General features: G+C 44.8%; 1 protein-coding gene across 1 annotated transcript; it reads left to right on the top strand.

Annotated features, from left to right (window-relative positions):
* Positions 1-230: 230 nt before the first annotated feature.
* Positions 231-17,224, top strand: WFDC1 (WAP four-disulfide core domain 1). Its single transcript, XM_027685202.1, has 8 exons — positions 231-1,259; positions 1,430-1,715; positions 8,192-8,387; positions 9,876-9,959; positions 11,632-11,772; positions 12,772-12,813; positions 13,650-13,724; positions 14,519-17,224. Exons 1-7 carry the CDS (start codon positions 1,222-1,224, stop codon positions 13,706-13,708), a joined length of 846 nt encoding a protein of 281 aa, XP_027541003.1. The 5' UTR covers positions 231-1,221; the 3' UTR covers positions 13,709-13,724; positions 14,519-17,224.
* Positions 17,225-21,374: the final 4,150 nt, after the last annotated feature.

The raw sequence follows: 21,374 nt of genomic DNA, 5'->3' as shown, positions 1-21,374 counted from the left end.
TTTTTTAGCACAGAGGTACGGACAGAACCCTCCCAAAGCACAGGTGCTGCTAGAAACCCTGTAAACACCTGAACTCTAAATAAACCAAACATGTTCCCTTAAATACAGAGCTTTTCAAACCACACTTTACCCTCTTTCCAGATTCCCAACACCATATTTTGGCAAACTGGGGGATGAAATCCTTTGGCTACCACCTACATGCAGCTATTGACACCTGGGATCAAAGTGACTTGCCACTGCTTTCAGGTATATGGAAGAATTGGAAGAATTTTTTTGTGTTTGTCCACAGGGTGTAACAGTCCTCTGCAGAACTATTTTAGAGTAAATATAAAATAAATCCAATGCATCCAGCAAGCCTCCACTCTGCTCAGCAGGGCTGCATCAGAGTAAACTGAAGGCAAGCAGGGCCTGGTGCCTGTGTCTCAACTGGCTTTGTGGTTCCATTTCTTCCTTCATTAGGATAGAGGCTCGACAAGCTGCTGGAGGAGAAATTCAGAGGGAACTATAAAATAAACAACTCCCACATTTGGCTCAGCAAGCCCTGAACAACACTCCTGAAGGTTTACATATAAAGGTATATACATTCATACATATATATATATACACACAGGAGTAACAGTTGCCTTGTTCTTGTACTTTCTCTTCAGCACCTGCCTCTGCCTCCGTCCCAGGCAGGATGCTGGGATGCTTCCAACCTGACTTCATGAGTCCATTCTTGTCCTTCAGACACGTGGGTGTCTCGATGTCCATGGAGTTGTCTGAAACCCCACGTCCACTCCTTCCGTCTCTCCCATTGTCAGGCACAGCCTGACTCATGTCCCCTTCCTTGCTTTCTATTTGGTCATGTCATTTCTAAACCACCTTCCTTCCCTATTCCCCACCCATGCACATGGATTTGTTTTTTCATAGTGGCCACATCTTCCCCTTCTTCAAAACCGTTTGCAGAGCACTAACGTCAAGTTGGTCTAATTAAAGCTTCTCAAAGCACGTTTATCATGTCTTTAAGTCATTTCCTTCCATCCATGTCCAGATGAAGTTATCACTTTGTCAAAACATGATGCAAACCCACGGCTCGGGGCACAGTGGGAAGCACACAAAAGGAGAGCCCACTCCCTCGGCAAGTTTGGGTGAGCTGTTTGCTAAAAGCTGCCGAGCCCACCCCTCCAAGACCTTTATTTCCCCCTGCGGCAGCTGTCATCTGATCCCACGCTTTGGCTTTGAATGGGGCTCTCTGAGGATGCCAGATGTCGGGAACAAAGGTCTAAAAATAATCTTTCCAAGTAATCTTCCCATCTATCATTCAAGGAGAGCATGTGCTTTGTGTGAACATGCGAGCCGAGAACCTGATCTAACTTAAAGAAGTTCAACAGCAGCTCCTGACTTCTGCCTGTGGGCTCCTTTTATTTTTTTTTTCCTTTTCCCTTCCCAGAAGCTGCGCAGGGAAAAGCGGCTCTCGGCAGCGCTCAGCCCTCGCTCTCCTCCCTCCCCGGCTCCCTCCCTCTTTGCCAAGACGCCGAACAGCCGGGATCCCGAGAGCCGGGCTTCTTGTTGGATCTCTCCTTGGGAAGATGCGTTCCGGGGTGCTGCCAGAGATGCATTTCTGTAAGAAGATCTTCGCTGCAGCCCTGTGTGTCTTAGTTTTGCTGCCGGATTCGGGCGGTGCAAGGACCCTCTGGAAGCGCGCTCTGCATCTGAAAATGACGGAGAAATACGATGTGAGTAAGGCTGGGGGGGATTTTAGGGAGAGCTGGGTGTGCTCCCCGTGAAAGGGGAGTTTTCTTTACATGTGTGTATCGTTTTAAAATAAGGAGTGTTTGGATCCGCAGGCTGGCTCTTCATAAAAGGGAATCATTAAGTTTGCCAGGCTGGACGGAACTTTTGCCACCTAGCTGCTGCGGTGGGAAGCTTGGAAAGCACGCTGGGAGCAGGGAGAGGGCACTGCTGTAGCATCGTCACCGCTTTTCCAAAAAACTTCCCAGGGCAGCAAGGGAAGCGTGGCTGGGGAGAAGGGGGATGCAAAACCTGCGTGCCTGGGGATAGATTTGGTGGAAAGAAGATAATGTGATTTATTGCTCAGAGTGGGGAGGAGCGTTCCCTGCCCAGGTGCTCCACTGCCTTTTGGGGTAATTTTGGGTAAATGTCTCCAGCTCCCAGTGATAATGTGAGTATAGGGATGGTGGCATTGCCCACGGTTTTGTAAATATTGGAGCACAGAGACCTCCATGCCCATCACCTTAAAGGGTGTAGGGAGATGATCTGAGAAATCCACTCCCGTGCCTTGCCTGGCACGTTCAGAGGGAGCAGAGCTCCCCTCTGCTGCCCACAGCCTGGCAGACACTCAGTGGCACCATCTGTCCCTGACCACTTTTGGCAGACTTAGTGGGATTCTGAGCTTCCAAATCTGCAGTGGTACTTGGAGCAGTAGTGCTGGATTTGGGATTGAAGCAGCAACGAGTTACTGTAAGAAGAGGCAATGGTGGTGCTGGGTCTTGTTCTGGTGTGTCTGGGCCAAAAGACTGTTTAGAAATGGCCACGGGGAAAATTGAAATTAAAACAAAATAAATAAAAATGAAAAAAATAGCTTAACAGCTTGACTTTCAAGACCTGCTGTATACAAAGGGGAAAAAAGAATCTGAAATTTTGACTTAATCCACTAAATTCCCCTTCTAAGCCAGAACTGACCCAAGGCTTCTGCCCCTTGTATCACTTCAGTGGAAGCCCCAGCCAGTCAGGTCTGATTGCATCTTCCAGACACTGCATGTGCATAAACAGCATCTTGGTGTCACATGTGGATTTCTCCATCAGTTTTCCACAGCTTTTAATTTAAAAAGGATGTTTTCATGCCCATGACTTCTAGAATGATGTTTGGGGATGGCTACATTTGGTTTGTGCAATTGCTGACTCAGAAGTGTGACACCCCTGATGAATGAACTGAAATACTGTCTTGATTCCTTGAATTAATGCAGTAAACATGGTGTTAATATTTGAAAGGCACCTCATATTTGGCAAGAATTATCTTCATCATATCCACTCTTGGAGACAGAGTATCATCTGGTTTGCACTTTAATTGAAATATGGTGCTGTGGAGAGCTGTGTTTCCTGCAAAATTACTCACTGGAAAGTGTATTTACTCGTATGTTCTTCTGCCATATTTTGATGTGAAGCTCAAATTCAATAGGAACTAAGGAGTAAATGACCCAGAGAGATAGTACAGGAGTAGGACAGGAATTTACATGTTGATCTTCAGATAAGGAGCCCTGTAGAGGCAAAGCCTGTTCCCCTCAGGATATATCCTCCTCTTTCAACCTGCAGTTTTTCAAAGGACTGTTTTTCCTGGCAGACATGAATCCAGGTGCTACTAATCTGGCAAGCTCAGCTAGAATTGCTTATATTGACAGGACATTTGTCTAGGGAAAACAGAATATGCTTTTTTTTTTTCCCCCTTCTGCTCAAATCCTTGTAAGGAGGGAGGTGTCCGGTCTCCATCCCCTTACCCACCAAGAGCATGTTTTGGCAGCCCCTCTGGTTTCTCAGAGAGATGCTTTCTGTCCTACCAAATGCTGTGTGTTCCCTGCAGTTGGAGAATCAGAGGCTGGGGGTGGAAGAGCTGATTTGTGAGTCACTTGGATAGAGGGATAACAGATGGAGGTGCTTTCAGCAACATGGAGCCATGTGGGAGATGGGCCACAGACACCCCCGTGGGACCCCTGGAAGGACACAGGCCTGAGGGGAGGGGGCAGTGAGGGAGAGTTTTGTTGTCTGAGTCCAAAATATCTGAGTCTACAGCAGGAGGAATGTATCCACAAAAATGCTGGATGCAGAATGACGAGCAGGTGTGATGAGGAGGAGCTGGCCAGGAGAATTCCATCAGGTGCCTGGCAAGGGTGTTGGTTGGCAAGGAGGGGTCAAGTGGGAATGGAGAAGGAAGAGGGACTTCAGTGAGAAGAAAAACCTGGCAGTCACAGTGGGATGGAGGAAGAGAAGGAGGGCTGGGTTTCCAGCTTTTAGAATCTGGGTTTCCAGGTTTTAGCTAATCCATGTATTTTACAGCCAGAGGGACACTTGTCAAGTTTAGTGATTTGCAGCTGCTGTTCTGCAGCCCCCACACAGGACAGAGGGAGGGAGGTACCTCAGAGTGGGCTTTAGTTCATTATCAAGGCACCCACAGGTCCATTGGGAAAAACTGGACCGGTCTGGATATTATTCCGTTGTCAACTGCATCAAGTGTTTGAGAAAAATTTCCAGCCTTCTTTTAAAGTTTTCCAGAAATAAAGAAATCTTCACAGCTGCTGGTAGTGCTCTTCCAACAATTTATTTACCCTCCAGCTAGCTGTCATAAATCAACACTGAGGTTAGCACACCTCCTGTGAGATTTCTGTCCCACATATCCTCAGAGGAACCCATGAGCAGAGCAGCCTCAGCCTCCCCTTTGGGACCTGCAGGCACACAAGTCTTGCACAAAATTCCCTGCTTTCCAGTCCTTTAGTCACTATTGTGCATCTTCTTTAACTTTGCAACAATTTTCCAGTACTGCAAACACCAGCACCAAAATGACTAATCCAGAGTCAGTAGCAGGAGAATACTATTCCTGCTGCTTTGGTCTTATCCTTCAGATTATTTAACCTGCCTTCAGTTTGCAACTTTGATCACCAATGATCTGTGATTTTCCAGGTCTTTAACAGAAATACTGAAGGATTCTAAATTCCTCCTGGTTGTGTATTTTTTTCCAGAGAAAAGGTGGTTTATGGCCAGTGTTTGGGAATACCTGCCAGGGACAGACCTGGCGATGGGAGGCTGAAATAAAGCCCATGTGTTGTCTCGGGGGTGGCCATGCAGAATATGAATTAACAGAGAACTGTGCTTTGACACAAGCTCAGGGATCAGTTTCAGGCACAAATAATAGAATAGATCTGGGATTTTTTGGAGGCAAATTTTGATTCCATTGAGGTTTTTCCTCATCTTTGCTGACCTTCAGGTTTCCTCAGCTGAACTCTGAATGTTTCCCCTTACTTTGTTTCTAGATATTATCATTAAAATGATTTAATAAGTCTCCCTGGGAAACTGCAATTTTCCTCCTGCATTAAAAAATATTTGTAAAGGAAGAAATTTTTATTGTTGTCACAATCTACAAAAATAATAAATCTGACTCTGCTCAGAGCCAAACTGTGAATCCTGGAGAGCTTTTATAAAACCTTGTAAGCCAAACCTGGAGACATCCTTAACCAGGTTATTTTGGGAGTGAGGGAATCCTGTTTTCCTTTGGGATGGCTTATCACATAAACCGGGGGCACTGGTTTTATTAGATCAAATGTGCAAAATATTCTTTTGCGCATGAGGTTTTTAAAGAAATGAGCAATAGATGACCAGAGAAAATGGGCAGGGAGGTCGGGAGGTCCAAAGTTATTTGGCTGGAGCTGTTATATTGTTCCCAAACGGAAATTTCATTCATGGAGCCAGCTGTTCATTGCAATTTTGGCTTCTTGGTTTCTGAATCATCTGTGAACCAACTGCAGTAATTGTTTGAGGGTTTTTTTCATGTGTCCATTATTTGCCAGTATTATTTTGGTCACATTTCCATCTGCAGCTGACCTTTCAAATAGAATAGTAAATTGTGACCCTTCCAGGATGAACAGTTCCTCCAACACAGACACCTGTTCAATATTTGGAACTGCACAGATTTACTGTTGAATGCTCCCTTATATCCCAAAATTACACTTGGTCTGAGCATTTTCTCTATTCAAAATCCAACAACACCAAAAAAAAAAAAGGTGTATTTTCAGTATCTTCCATTCAAAGACATGTTATTTCAAAGCAGGAGTGTTTGCAGCTTTTGAGGAATGGAATCATGTGAGACCTTGCACCTTCAGCATGGAAAACACCATCAAAATTAGGAAATCTTTTTTTTTAAAATCTATTTTGTGGTTCAAACAGCCTATCAGTTCCAGGGAAAAGGACCTCTCAGAAGGGCTTTTGAATGGAAACAGTTGGACTTCATAAAATCTTACAAGTCTTTTCCAACCTTAATTATTCTATGAAACAACTAAGAAAAAAGCTAAGAAAATTGTTTATTGATATTGAGAACAGGGCAGGAGGCTGTCATTCACGGAAATATTAGGAATTCTCTGTCTCTCACACACAGACACACATACATTCTCTACATTAGACTATCCTAATGGAGTGAAGAAGATCTTGTTTTCACCATTATGGATCATTAGTTGCTGCTTGGACACACAGTAGACCCCCTGTGGACCAGATCAATCCCCAGGCCTGCTGGAGCCTCTCCTAGGATGGTTTTTTGGAGAATACATATGGGAACATGCTATTTTGCAAAGGCCCACGTGCTCCAAAGGAGCCATTGGAAGGTTTCAGCACTGAGGATGGAGCAGCAAGAAAATACAGAGGGGTGTTAGTCTAACCTCAGATTTCTCCATAGCCTGATGGTGAAATTTCCTAGAGAAACCTCAGGGACAGTTGCACCACTTTGTTTCTTGGAATAACAACCCCAGTTGCTCATCACTGATTTCTTAACATAACAGTGATTAGGCCAAGTATATATATATATATATGTGTGTGTGTATATATATAGTATATATATATATATATATATATATAAAAAACTCTTAAACCCACAGCCTTCTCATGAGGGCATGGCAGGGCTCACGTTGTGCCTCTGGCTTGATGCTGATCTCTTTCAAAGGTGCAAATCCAGAATCCACATTTTGACTTTATTAGTGCTTACTAATGGTTGTTAACAAATCTGGTTGCCCTGAGTATTTTATGCTGCCCTGGGGAGCTGAGCTCGAGACCAGAGATGAGAGGTTGAGCCACAGGTGAGAAAGGAGTGGGCTGGGGTGATTCACCTCTCCATCAGACAGACTTGGCTCCTTGTTAAAATGCCACCAGTGTGAATAATATTTGAATGGTGCTTCTTATAAATGTTTCTGGTAAAAACCTGTGTCTGTTAATCCACTTTAAATCTCCCTCATCCCTTTGGTGTGCAATGAGCAGCTCATCTCCTTTCTGCTGCAATCCTACACAGCCTCATTTTCTTTGAGATTAAGCCTCACCCCCACAGATCTCATACAGAGCATCTCATGTTTTAGAAATGGTCTCTAATTTAACAACCCAGAGTCCCACAGTAGATAAGCTTGAAAGGCTACCCTATCAATTCTGGTCCAGAAGAAGGTGATGAAGGTACAAGGAGCCCATTGAGGAGATAGATGCTACCAGGGATATTTGTTCCATGTCCCATTTGTAAACATAACCCCAAAACAATTCAGTGCCATCACTTCCACTGCTTTGCTATCAAAGTGTTTTGTGTCCTCATCATGAGGATGCCTGGAGTCTTTCTTTCTGATTCCCAGACAAGTCTAAAAGGCTTTTAAGGATTTATTTTTAACCTCCTAATTTTCATTGCAATGATCTTAATTACAAAATGAGTTCCACACAATAATTTAGTGGTTTGGTGTTTCCAAAGCAGAGTGCTGCAGACAGCTGGAGGAGCCAAATAGTTATTTCCCCTCTCTAGCAAATACTTGAAAATCCACTTTGAAAGTCTTTCCTGTGCTTCAGCTGATGCCTTAAAACCTACATTATATAAGATTTTAGTATAGCTTGTTAGTACTTCTAGCTTGCTAAGTACCTTTGTGCAGGATTTCTGGAAGTGCTGTTTGGCATTCTTTGTTAAGAATTTCAACAAACAAGGGGTTTTAATGAGGTGAAGAGTTTTCTACCTGTAAAATATACTGGGAAATAGACATAACACCTGATATAACCAGTCTAGAGCTACTTAGAGGCCTTGAAACAGTTCCAGAAGGTATGATACTGTGCCAAAGACCAAGAAACAAGATGAGGAAGACAAAGATAAGGGGTCCTTGGGACCACCGATTCAAATTCGGGAGGTGTGTCTGAGGGTGGGATGATGGGATGGACAGTTTTGGAAGTGGGTGTAATAGATGAGGTAGTGTCCAAATATTGTAATTAGATGACAGTACAGAGTTGTAGCAACTATGTAGTTCAGCATGCACACTTTGGAAAACATTCCTGCCGCAATAAACGAGCGCTTTTTGCTTTCTGATACCCAGAAAGAGCCTTAGAGAGCTATTTTCCGGTTTCTAGGCCTCACAGCTGATGGGGATTTTCGGTGTCCACCCTTATGCCAAACCTGATTTCCTTTTCTTCTCTTTGCAAGGATTATGAGTACCCTCTTCATTCTCACAGTTCCCACTACCAGAAGAACGACCGCTGTCCCCCCCCGCCGCAGACCCTCCCCGAGCGCGCCTGCGAGGTGCCGAGCTGCCGCTCCGACTCCGAGTGCGAGCGGCACAAGCGCTGCTGCTACAATGGCTGCATCTACGCCTGCCTGGAGTCTGTGCAGCCCCCACCAGGTAGAGCGGCGCCTGATGCCTTAAAAACCCATGTTGTGTAAGGTTTTGGTACAGATCCTTGGTGCTCTTAGCTCGCCGAGCAACTGTGGCGTGAGATTTCTGGAAACGCGGTTTGACGTTCCTCGTCGGGGATTTCAATAGGCAGAAGGTTTTAGGATGGTGGAGAGCTGCTTGTCTGTGGAAGTGTGTAAGAAAGAGCCATGACAGAGCCACATCACTCGATATAAGTAATCAAAACTACCCAGAGGCCTCAAAGCTGTTCCAAGGAGGACAGAGATGACAAGGAAGATAGAGATAAAGATGAAGGCGTGGTCGCTTTAGGACCACTGACTCAAATTTGGGAGGTGTGTCGGGGTGGGATGAGTGTGATAGTGTAGGAGAGGTGGTTTGGGAAGTAGGTGTAACAGTTGATGTAATATCTAGATATTACAGTATAGAAACTGTAGAACCTCTGTGATTCAGGGACATGCTTTGGAAATTATTCTCATGCCCCCCACGTGCTGTAGATAAATGAGTGCTTTTTGCTTTCTAATACTCAAAGGAGTTTTAGAGAGTTATTTTCTGGCTTTTTAGGCATCAGGCCCCTGAACAAACTGAGAGAGAAGCATGCAGAACTAGTGGTGGTCATCCCTACGTGCGTTGGGTGTTGGGTGGGAGGCCTGGTTTGAGTGAGAGCTGAGGATGAAGCTTCAGTTCCACACTTCTGATTTCTGGGGTAATTGCTGAGTCAAAAAATCACCTAAGGCCAGCTGGTGTTGCAAATTTTTTTCCAGCTCAGATCGTAGAAGTCACTCACGGCCAATTCTTTTCCTGGCATGACACATTCCATTCCCCATCCCTGGAAGTGTTCAAGGCCAGGCTGGGTGGTGCTTGGAGCAACCTGGTCTAGTGGGATGTGTCCCTGTCTACAGCAGGAAGTTGAAATGAGATGATCTTTAAGGTCCTTTCCAACCCAAACAATTCTATAATTCTGTGTTTTCCATATTCTTGGAATGGGCTGCCCAGGGAGATGGTGGAGTCACCACCCCTGGAAGTACTTAAGAAGAGACTGGACGTGGCACTTACTGCCATGGTCTGGTTGACAAGGTGGTGTTGGGTCAAAGGTTGGACTTGATGATCTCATAGGTCTTTTCCAACCTAGTTGATTCTGTGATTTTATTCAGGAAAATAAGGAATCCTAATCTGAATTAGTGCTCACAGCAGTGAGGCAGCCATCTCATCATTCCCCTTGCCATGGGAATGGAGGATGGGAAGCAACAGCTGTTTTAGCCTTCATGATATCAAGCTCTTGTGGCCCTGGATAATATCCTTGACTCTCTTGCCCCTGGGACAACAAGAGCATGAATATAAGTCAAAATTAAATCCATCCTACAAGAGCCTGGCAGCTTCATCACAGGCTCTTAGAGGAAATCCATGATTTTTCCATAACTCTGTGCCCCATGCCTGCTCCATCATGACTCTGTGGTTTCTTGTTTCTGTCTTCCACAGTCTTAGACTGGTTGGTGCAGCCCAAACCCCGCTGGCTGGGAGGAAATGGGTGGCTTTTGGATGGCCCAGAGGAAGTCCTACAAGGTACAGTACATTTCACTGTCTTCTCTGCGATATCAGTAATTAGACAAAGGCACTGGACAAGATATTCCTCATGCATGGGGCTTTCCAGGGATGCTGGTTTGCTGGAGCTGCTGGAATTTGTCTGGTGTTTCCGTAGGAATAACACCGTGTGGTGCTGGGGGCTGGTTTCTGGTGCAGTAAATAAATTCTTTTTATGGATATGGATTATCCATCAGAGCACTAGGAATACTCCAGGGAAGTGGACTTGTACCCATTCTTCAAATAATTAGAAATATATCTTTCTTTTAGAAAAAGGCTTTGTCATCATACACATATTTTCTGCCAGCTTCCTGATAGACTGTGGGTGCACTTGGATTAGGAAATCCTTTAATCCAGAGTGGCCTCATCACACAGATGCCTTGGGCTGGGGCTGGGGCTTCTGAATATGGAGGCTGCTTTGGACAGGAGCTCTGGCAAACTGCTGCAGAGTTGTGTCAAGCTGACATGGAGCTGGAGCATCCAAGCTTGGGGGCTGCTAATGAGATTGGGCTTCTCAGGTTAATTCCATAAGGAAAGGTCTTTTAATTAATGTTTTTCTCAATGCCTCAAATTGAAACAAAGAGTGCAGGGGTGGGAAGAGAAATTTTCTTCTACGAGTTATTCCCATATGTACCAATACCTGAAATTCCTGATTTTTTCATGAAAAAGCTATTCCAGCTTTTGATCAACTTTAGTCAGACACAGGTAGTGCCAATAAATTACCCTCTTTGGTCTTACACAGATGGTATCAGACTCACCGAGCCTTGACTCTCATCTATTATGGAAACTCCACGTTCTTGAAGAGAAAATTGTGCCTCCAGCTCATTGGAGCTGCACTGCTAGAAATAAGATAAAATAGGTTCCTCCACATCCATCCTTGTCATGCTTATATTATTTGTTCTTATCTTAACACCTTCATCTCAGCTTCAGGGGGTAATTAGGGAAATAAGAGCCATCAGTCACGGCATGAGAATTACAGCAGAGGCCCTTGAAATTAAAACCCTGCAAATGAAAGGGTGGAGTGTCCCTGCATAGTCTGTACATTTAATGGCCACAAACACTGCCTGGGCACTGCTTTACTTTCCCATTCTGCTCTGCACTTGCTGGATATCCAGGGTCAGGGAGATTAAAGCCTGGATTTGGGACAGGAGGTGGTAGTGCCTTACCCCATGAGTCACACCTGAGGTTTAGATTCCCCAGGTAGTGGGTGTGGAGCACAGAGCAGCACACTGCCAGCTTCCTGGTCACGTTTTCCTAATCCCTGACCCAGCCCAAAGCCTGGCTGGAACAGACTCATCCCTGCTTGGAGGGAATAGCTGCATTGAGTGGGAGCAGGGTGGGTAGCGATGGGTGGTCTCCAGCACCCTCCAGCCACACACAGACCCTGTCCAGCAGGCTGTGGGAGGCTGTTGCAGGTAATGGGGCTGACCTGCACTCCCTGTATCAAGATACAGGTCAGCTTTGGTGCAAGGTGTGAACTGGATCACCTGCCCTGACAGGATTCCTTGGAGGTGTCAGCTCCGTTGTACTCTGACACGGAAGGAGTCTGAGGTCCTGCCTGGCAGGAGGTGCAGGAGAAGGGGCTGTGTTGGCAGATTTTGGTTCTCCGTGGGTGTTAAAGCCCTGGTTTGTGACCTGCAGGCTTCTCTTGCAGCCGAGGCCTGCAGCACCACCGAGGACGGGGATGAGCCCCTGCACTGCCCCACGGGCTACGAGTGCCACATCATCAACCCGGGCAACACGGCCGAGGGCATCCCAAACAGGGGCCAGTGCATCAAACTCCGGGGAAACCCAGGTCAGTGGGCTGGAAATCTCCCTCCCTCTCTTCAGTGCACACTGATGTTTGCATGACAGAACAAGAAAGGAAGGGAGCAGGACACCAGTGTCCTCTGGCATTGTGTGAGCAGAGTGAGTAGTGATCTGCATATGCCATTACTGTACAGCACAAAAATAGAAATATTTATATATTACTGCACACTTCAGTCAGAAATATGAGCTTCAAATTCCAGTTTTGACTTCTGATTTTGCTTTCTGCGTCCAAACTACTATTCCCTTTATTCTGCTGACACGTTTGCACAATAAAGGAACTTATATAGGCCAAGGGATTTTCCAGGAAAGCTCAAAACATGTCTGGGTATGTGTAACTTCACTGAAGAGTAGAACGTGTATCTGCAATGGGCCACAAGCCACCTCAGTGTAGATGCTTGAGGCACAAGTTTTGCCTTTTTTTCATTGCAAAAACAGGGGAAGCATCACATCAGATCTCTGAGCTGATTCCATAACAGGACAAGAGTTTTGATCATCTCTTCTATAATTTCTCCTTTAATAACATCCATAGCAACCAATATAATATAGAACTATAGGTGTCCTAGACATGAAGGATTTCTAAGAGCTTAGATAATTTTACAAATGGCAAACAGAACAACCTAGCTGGAACTTGAATTATGTAAAATACTAATGCATGGCCTGAAATGTTACCCAAATTTTATTTCTTTTGGGAAAGCCTGTGATTCCTTGACTTGTAGCTACCAAAAATATTATAACATGCAAGTGGCTAGCAATTCCCACTCCTATGGCAAGTGAGTTGTGTCCACACAGCTCAACAATCTAAACAGTTTTATAAGAATTTATAGCATCTCACACTACTCCAGCTACAGAGACCTTTTACTGTCCTCATTGTGAGGTTATTATATCCATATCTACAACTTCTCTGTGCTGTACACAAAAGGCCAGAGTTTAAAACACAAAATGAAGGCTGACTGGGTATATTTTCATTATGTACCTTCTTTTTCAGATGGACACAACCTGAGGCATAAGTATTACAAGGAATATTTTGGTAAGCTGCTGGCATGAAGTGTTTGCTATTATAAAGCTTAATAGGTCTTGCAATGCTTACAAGGAATCTGCTATTTATGAAATGAAAGTTTGCATGTAGCAAAAAGAGATTCTTTAGCCTCAACTCTCTATGCCCTGGGCAGAAGATCTTATTTTAAGATCTGCAGGGACCAAGGTGTGGATTCTGGAGAATCAGAATCTCCAGCTGTGACGGAATGTGTTAAATGCTGCAGCCTCTTGCCAGGGGGTGGGAAACACACAATCCAATAACCTCATGTTATTTTTAAGTATATTTTTGGAGTTTTGCTCATGGCCCAGGACTCTGTGAAGCTGAACACAGAACTCTTGTCAAAAACTTTAGCCACTGTCCTGTATTGTGGTATGTGATAAGAGATGAGTGGAGCCCAGTGAATCAGTCCTGTGGTGTGACCTGCAGCCATAAGGAGTTCCAGGTCTCTCACAAACTGATAGATCTGTGTCTCAAAGAAAGCAGGAGCATCTTCCAGATGATCTCTTTCCTCATGGCTTCAAAGCTCCTGCTTTCTGCTAACTCCTGGATCTAGAGGGGGACAGTCACATCAGATTGGAAGTGACATTCAGGTGTAACTAGAGAACACCTTTGGTATGATAAGATTTACAAACAGCCACATTTTGGCCAGTTTGGCTGATAAAACTGGGAAAGGATTTCCCTTCCTGTATTCCAGTGTGGGCAGTCACAGCTCTCCAAGAGAACTGCTAGATAATGAGATCAATAGAACTGTACTGCTGAGAGGATCTTGAGGAAACATTTGACACAGACTAACTTAAAATCTTATTTTGCTGGTATTTCCTTTACAGGGAGCAATTCCAACAATGTGGTTGGCTATGTGAAAAACCAGCAGAAGCATTTGGGCTAATCCAAGGTGTGCCTGGGTAAGTGTCCTGTGAATAAAGGGGGAGCTGGGTGGAAATAGTTGGTGCTTGGTATGACATTATTTAAAGAAATGGTTGCTTGAGGGTGAAATCACCTCTCATCAAAATGCTGGTGTAAGTTCAGCACCTTAAAACTCTGTACAGGTGCACATCTCAGCACCATGAAACATTCTCATTTCACAAGATGCAACCCATTTCTTTGCCTTGTGGGTGTTCAGAGGATGGAGTGACTTTCAGGATGAAAAATAAATGCTGCAAAATGTGGGCCCTAAGTCTTTAAATTTTCTGTTTAAAGACTTCTTCTAATGCAGGTGTAACTGCTCCTGCAAGACAAATCAAAAACCTGTTTATTCTGGACTGACTCCAGTAAGGGTCAGTCTTGCAAATACTTCAGCACACAGGTGATTTTGAGGGGTAGTTTCGTGTGTGTGAACAGTTGGGTCGAGCAGTGTGACCCACTCACTTGAGTAAAGGTACATTTATCTGGCCAGAGCCAAGCCAACAGCAAAAGCTCCAACCATCTTATCAGGCTTGAATTAGGAAAGAATGAAAATACTTATTATACCAAAGGTTGTGCCCCAAGATGGTTTTCTAAACACTTTCAGCTTCCCTTTAAGACTAACTTGAGCTTAACTGGGAGTTATGAAAACAAAGCAGCCCAGTGTGTCCCTCTGTACCCACGTCAGGCTGGCTGTTAAGATTACTCAGCTACTTAAGGACAAGTTCTGTGCAAACATCCCAGGATGGATAAATATTTTAATTCCTCTTTTTTTCTTTGTTTGATTTTCACCCAGCTGGACCCCTCTGTCAAGGAATGCTTTACCCAGCAGTTTTCTGTCTTGGAAGAACTCTGGTCCCAAATCTCCACGAGCACATCTGCCCATCACCGATAAAAGACTTCGAGGAACAGGATGAGTCTAAATTTTAACCTATCAGGAGGGGGAGAAATGTGATCCCCTGAAGGAAACCACACTGTTTTTATCAGCTGCCCTTCTCCAAATGGAATGCAAATGCCTCCAAGGGATCTCTGTAAGCCACAGTGCCTTGTCAGGCTGCTGGCACAGAGCTTGCCCTTTATGTGCTTGTTGTGTCACCAATTCAGATTTCATGACCATGAATGAAACTCAATTTTAAAACAATGAAGTGACATCAGACTTTTACCTAACTATCATATCTAAGTTGCATTAAAATAGGTAAGACTAAGGAGGCTCTCCAGATCAAATCCAGTACCTGCCTCTCTTCAACAACTGCTTTAAATAAGCCTTTTTATAAGCTTAAAATTCAGAGAAACCTGCAAGTTTCTTCTTTTCCTATTTATATCTATGTTTTACCAGGTTTGACATCCATTCTACAAGCCTAAACCTGAAGTCTTAAGAATTTGAGGAAGTCTGAGCCAGGAGAAAACCAGTTTTATAGTGTTTTTTTTAAAGTTACCTTCCTTTAGCTTCTCAGTCTGGTAAGCTGCAGATCAAGAGCTAATAACAGAACAGATTTCTTTCTACAATATCTAGGCAGCCACATGTGTGTGCCAGGCTTTGTAAGTTACTGTTTTTAGCCAGCACAGATAATACTCACAAAATCTGTGGTTTTGTACCTGCAAAACCTCAGCAAAAGGGCTGAAGTCTGGATTATTTGTTGAATGGATTAGAAAAGCAAATTCAAGATAAATTTGTGTGGTGAAAAGGATTGTCTGGCAGATGGGCCACTGCTCCTTAGAAGTCCTGTACCTTTATGTTGACTTCCATAAATCCTTAAGATCAAGTTATTTGTATTTGGGCCTTACAGCTTCTTTTAGCTGTTTAGCACTACAAAATGGAAAACACATTTTCTATTAACATTTTCCTGTTCTGTGGCAGTTCTAAAGGGACATTTGCATTTATTGTGACGAATCTGCCAGAATTGCTGGGCAGAAGAAGCCACGTTCGCTCCCTGTTTTATTACATGTCCCCATCTGCGTGCATGAAATTAGCATTTTAATTTGCAGAGTAGTAGCAGTGTGTACAAATACCCAAATCACAAATGCAAGTGCCTGCTTCCACTCACAAAATGCAGGAGTTTTTTTTCTAGTAGTTTAAGCCAAAGCCAAGATGCCTGTAAAACACTTTGCATGTAACATTTGCAGCTGGAGAGATGGAAGATGCCAAGCTGCTCTTCTGTTTCCTATCATAAACAGGCACAGCCCTCAGTGCTTTACAGAGCACAGGAACAGCTGTAGGGCTTCACATTTTCCTAAATATCTTCCTCTGTTGATCTCCATTCACTTCTTTGAGCCTTTTTTAAGGTGTTAGATGTTAAATGCAATGCAATATTCAGACAGAGGTATTTCTAGAATTTTATCAAATACAGACTCATGTATATATTAATTCCTGCTCGAAGAGAGCAGTCATAGAACTACAGAATGATGGAATGGTTTGGGTTGGGAGGGAGCTTAAAGCTCATTTAGTTCCATCCCCCTGTCATGGACAGGGGCAACACCCACTAGATCAGGTTGCTCAGGGCCCCATCCACACTTGATAGTTCCAATCTCAATTTAGGACAGAAACTTGCTATTTATCTTACTGCAGCCTTGCTCCTCAGTGTTGCTCACAGAAATGGATTGATTTTGCTCAGCATTTTTTCAGGAAAAAATCAAATTCTGATTAAATGGGCAAAGCCCTTCAATCATCACTGCTAAGCCCCAAAGACGAAATACCAAATTGTTCTATTTTAAACTAAAAAATTCAGTGTCTAAAACCTTGTGAGGATCTAGGTGAAGAAACCTGTGTTGAGCATTAACAAATTTCAAAGATTAAAACTTCAAATCTCAACCTAATCTTTCAAAGCAGCCAAAAATATACTTAATTTGAGTGGTCAAAGTCACTTCAGTATCTGGGTTTTTTTGTAGCTGCAGAAGCACACTCCTGACCACCTGGGTGGGATGGTGCAGGTATTTTCTGCTTGCAAAAGGGATTTTTAAAAAAGGAAAATTGACAAATCAGTAATTTCTTGGTGAATTTCTGTTTACTGGGTGTTATCAAAGCCATCACCCTTTCTCGTGGTGCTACAATTCTTGGGGTTTTTTTTTCATTTTGATTCAAGTCATTAATTGTCAAGCTCAGCAACAAAAGCCACAGAAGAGGCTTGTCCAAGTGCCGTGTTTTCAACACTGACATCCATCACACATTGAAATGAAAACAGACCAAGTGGGTTGTCCTCAGCTTGTCTTCTCTCCAAAGACAAATGTTTTAACAGCAGTTAAATCAGTCTCGTGCAGCACGGTAGGAAATCACTGTTGTAGGTCATTTTTAACGTTTCCACGTACACTTTACAGCATGTTTGGTGCTATAATAAACTTCCCAGGTGTCACTGTGTGCTAGCAATGCCCACGGCCCCCCTGATCCTTGGGGATCTGGGCAGCCCCAGGCAGCTCCTCCCTGGTTTGTGCCCCCCGTGCTCAAATGTGTCTCGGCTCTGCCGCTTTGGTGCTCAATTAAATGTGACCTGTCTATTTTTCAACCCTGCCTGGTTTCACTTGTGTCTTCTTGGCATACACTGAGCTTCAAATGATTAAAAAATGGACAAATATTTTATATTTTAGTTGTTGGGGGAGGCTCAGATAGCAGAGGCATAAGGAGACAGAAGTCATTCTGTCCACTGGGAGGGAGGGGACAGACCCCCAAAACACACCTACCACCCCTGTCCCCTCTCAGAGGGGCCACCTTTGTGGGTCAGACCCTCAGCTCTTGTCACCTGCAAGCCTACTGCCCAAAGAGGAGCTGATGGGCAAGACTGTAAAGAGGCTGGAGATGATGCCCCAAGGCGAAGGTGACCCTTTTGTCTCACCAGGCACTGTCCTTGTTGGTTCAGTGCTGTTGGTCACTGCTGGGTCTCAGCTGGCTGGGTCTCAGCTGCCAGCTCAGGTGGTTTGGGCCACACAAGCAGCTCCTCAGGCAGCTTTGCAGGAGGCCAAGGCTTGCTGGAAGGGTGGAAAAGCAAACCAAGCTGAAGGGCAGTGCTGGGCCCACTGCAGGACACGGGGCTGGCAGAGGAGAGAGGTTGGGCTGCTGAGCTCTGCGTTTCCAAGGAGCAGGCAAGACTCCACCATCCCACCTGCTCCACCCACAGCAGTCTTGCTCAACCTGCTTGTCAGGAGTGGGCAGGAGTCCTTCTGCACTGCCTCCCTTCTGCCCTGAAACCGTATCAGGGAGAGAAACTGCCTGTAATTTATCCAGGGGGGGATAGCGGGGAGTCAGTGCTTTGGAAAGGTGTTCCAGGGGGATTGAGATGATGCCAGCCAGCACTAGGTGCCAGGGTACCTCTTCACTCCATCAGGGAAGCTGGGATCAATTGGATTTTTCATGGCAGTGCTCACAGAGACTGTTTGGAAGGGGAGATTACAGGGTGTGTGTACATAACTCCTGTCTCCTGCTGGGAAGCATGATATGGACCAAGTACCTCAGCTTTCAAGAAAAGGATCTGTTTGGTGAATGTCACAAAATCATGTTTTAATTTCAGCTTGTTTCCATGTCAATGCAAGCAAATATAGTTCCTGTTGCTGTGGTCTTTGTGGAAAAAAACACAGTGTGACCTAAGGCAGCATCTGCAGCTGACACTGAAGAGCTGTCGGTGCATCCAAGAAACCAACTACTGGAATCAACAGAAGGATCAACATAATAGGTCTTCAAGAAGTCTAGAATTATAAAAATTGCTCTATTTCTGACTGCCTGGTTTAGGGCTCCCTGAAGCTCTGTGGAGCAGGAGTGTTCTGGTTACCTTCAGTAAGTTGTCCCATGAGTTGAAGAGCAGTGAAGAAGCCCACGAGGTGAAGACAACCCATAAAAAAATCTTTGAAGAGTGATGTGACACAGCAGGGATTTGTTCATACAGGGGGTTATTTTCTTCTCCCACCTCACAGTGCCTACACAGGCTGGATTTCTCTCTGGAGTTGGGGTTGGGTGAGCCTTGGTTGTCTGTCTATGGCAAAAGGATTTACAGCATCATTTAGGATCCTTTAAAGGTAGACAATAAAACCCACTTTTTGCTGGTGGGTCTGCAAGGTAAATCCTATTTCTTCCCATTATTTTCTCCTTCTTGTTACCTTTCTACACAGACAGAACAGCAAGAACCACAGGAGAAGCCATGGAAAAAAAAAAGACCTTTAGAGCATGTCCCATATGGAGATGTGGATGGTGGGGTTCATTTCACCCACCAGGTGAGTGTCCCAATTTAAGCAGTGGAGACTGTGCAAAAAGAAACCAAGAGCTTTAATTAAATTCTTCCTTCCTCATTCCACACCTAGGGACAGACCTAAGGATTTCACTCAGCCTTTATCAGTAGCATTGACAAGATGGAAAGGAACCACAGCCCAAAACTCTGTTCTTTGCATTTATAACCAGGAGCAGGGGATGTTCTGCCTGGGGGCTCAGGAAAACCCCAACTTGAAAGTGAAGTATTTGGATTTTTGGGTAGCAGCAAACTCAATTCTACCCATGCAGCAGAGTTTTTTTCCCTCAAGGTGGCACAAGAGGAACAAGAGTGTGACAAGCCCTTGTTCAGGCAGGGAAGCAGGTGAAGGAGCTAAGAACTGGAGCTTTATTATCCAATTAAATAAGAACTATTATAAGGGCACTGTCGTTGGGCTGTGTGTTATGCTTTTATAGTGTGAAAATGATGTGTTGTACCAGAGTGAAGAAATATAACTTGTTTAAGTGTTGTTTTCTTTACATTATAGTCCTGATTCAGTTTATTCCCAGCATTTTCTGAGCCAAGACATAGCAAAATACATGAATTTTTCATTAGATTTCTTAACAGGCAAAAATCAAAAGCAGCAAGAAAACGAAACTTGAGTCCATTCAGCAATTTCACAGAGCAGCAAACACCAAGAGCAATATTTTCTTTCTGCATTTATTCCATTTCACTGGTGCTGAAATGGAATTTCACGTTACAGAACCGAAGGAACATAAAGATGACAGAGAGGGGCTGTGGTCTTGAGCCCAAAAAGCACTGTTCCTCCCAGGCTGCCAGCCTGCTGGGTAACAAACCACCCTGCACTGATGATTGTGGTGCATTATGATGCTCATCAACTCGTGTTTCTCCTTTTCCATGCCCTGTTTGTTTTGGTATTTCTGTTATACCACTCACTGCATCGCTCCCCCTCCCTGACCCAGGATGTGGCACCTCAGCATTGTCCACATTAGTGGATTCTGCATTTTGTGTTTGTGTCCATAAGCAGCCATTTTTTTTGCCAAGGAGATGAAGTTAAATAAGGAAAGCACCAGGCTGATGCTCAGTTAGCAGCGGTGTCAGCAGCACTTGGCTAATGAGAGCCACACTGGGGCTGCCCAAGCCATGGACTCACGGTGCACAGAGCCCCAGGATGTCCAGGCTCCTCATGGGCAGCAGCTTCAGGGATGATAGGTGAGGATTTGGGATGAGAAAAGCAAGAACTAAACCTAAGGGAAAAGTTTTTTTCTACCTGCCTATAAAGGGGGGAGACGATTTTCACCACTTTTCTCGCAGAGACACGAGGATTTGGAGTGATCCCAAAGCTATGGCTGCTGCAAACACACTCGGATGAGCAGGAGAAGGTGTTCCCAGGCAGGCAGTGCTGCTGTGCCTTGTCAGGAGCACAGCAGGGCCAGCTGGCCATGCTCCAGGCCCTTGGAACAGCTGCAGAAGGGGGGATCAGTGTGAAAGCATAAATGAGCTCTGAGGGGTTTCACCTCCTAATTCCCTTACATTTCCATAATATCCAAATCCCTGTGTACCCCTGGGCTGCTCCAAGTCCCAGATAAGCACCTTACCTAAACCCTGGGAAGGGCCTGGATGTGAGATTCCCAAAAATCAGAGCCCAGTATTATCCCTGGATCCTTTCCCATGGGAAGGAGGGCTGTTGAGACGCTGCAGGAACTTCCTTCATCTGCCTGACGCATCCAGTTTGGATCCTTACAAAAGTGTTGCTCAACAGGGAGCCGAGGGATTTGGGAAGCACCAGCTGCGTTTTACGAGAACACGGCTCTTTGCAGGGTGTTTCCCAACCCCTTTGTTTTCTCCTCAGTCTGGGAAGAAGCCCCTCCCTCCACAGGGTGCTCTCTGTAGCTGCATGGTGCCAGGGGAGTGTCCCGCGGGGCTCATCAGCTTTTGCTGGAGCTGGGAGATGCAAATGAGCAACGCTGAAATTCTCCAGGGGAAAACACCGGTTTGGGGGAAATTGGCCAGGTTTTGGGTACCGTGGGCTGTCACACAGGTGAGAATCTGGGGTCTTGGCCTCATCATGGTCTACGTGTCACTACCTGCTCCAGGGCTGTGAAGCTGTCATCTGGATCTCCTTGGAGAAAACTATTTTCCTGCAGGAAATTGCATGTCTATTTTCCTCCTGCTGGGAATGACATCTATTCCCTTGATGCAGTTTTTACTGTCAAAGGAGTATCTTAATCTCATAGTTTACACCTCAGAGACAATTTAAGTGTAAGTGAATCCCACAGTCATGATGCCTGGGGGAGGATGTAGTTCTCATGGTGCCAACCAGAGCATGATGCTCCCTGACAGGCAGCCATAAATCTTTGGAAATGATGTAACTGGTGAACTTTATCAATCATGGAATGATAGAACCACAGAGTATCCTGAGTTGGAAGGGACCCATAGGAATCATCACAGTCCAGCTCCTGACAA

This window comes from Neopelma chrysocephalum, unplaced genomic scaffold, assembly GCF_003984885.1.
Source record: "Neopelma chrysocephalum unplaced genomic scaffold, ASM398488v2 Primary Assembly neopelma1_68, whole genome shotgun sequence".
NCBI lineage: Eukaryota > Metazoa > Chordata > Aves > Passeriformes > Pipridae > Neopelma > Neopelma chrysocephalum.
This window is presented reverse-complemented; position numbering and strand designations above follow the sequence as displayed.

Coding starts and splice junctions, on each gene's coding strand:
- WFDC1 (XM_027685202.1), top strand. CDS start 1,222: ATGGGGCTCTCTGAGGATGCCAGATGTCGGGAACAAAG. Junction 11,773..12,771: donor CAAACTCCGGGGAAACCCAG/GTCAGTGGGCTG, acceptor CTTCTTTTTCAG/ATGGACACAACCTGAGGCAT. Junction 12,814..13,649: donor GTATTACAAGGAATATTTTG/GTAAGCTGCTGG, acceptor TTTCCTTTACAG/GGAGCAATTCCAACAATGTG.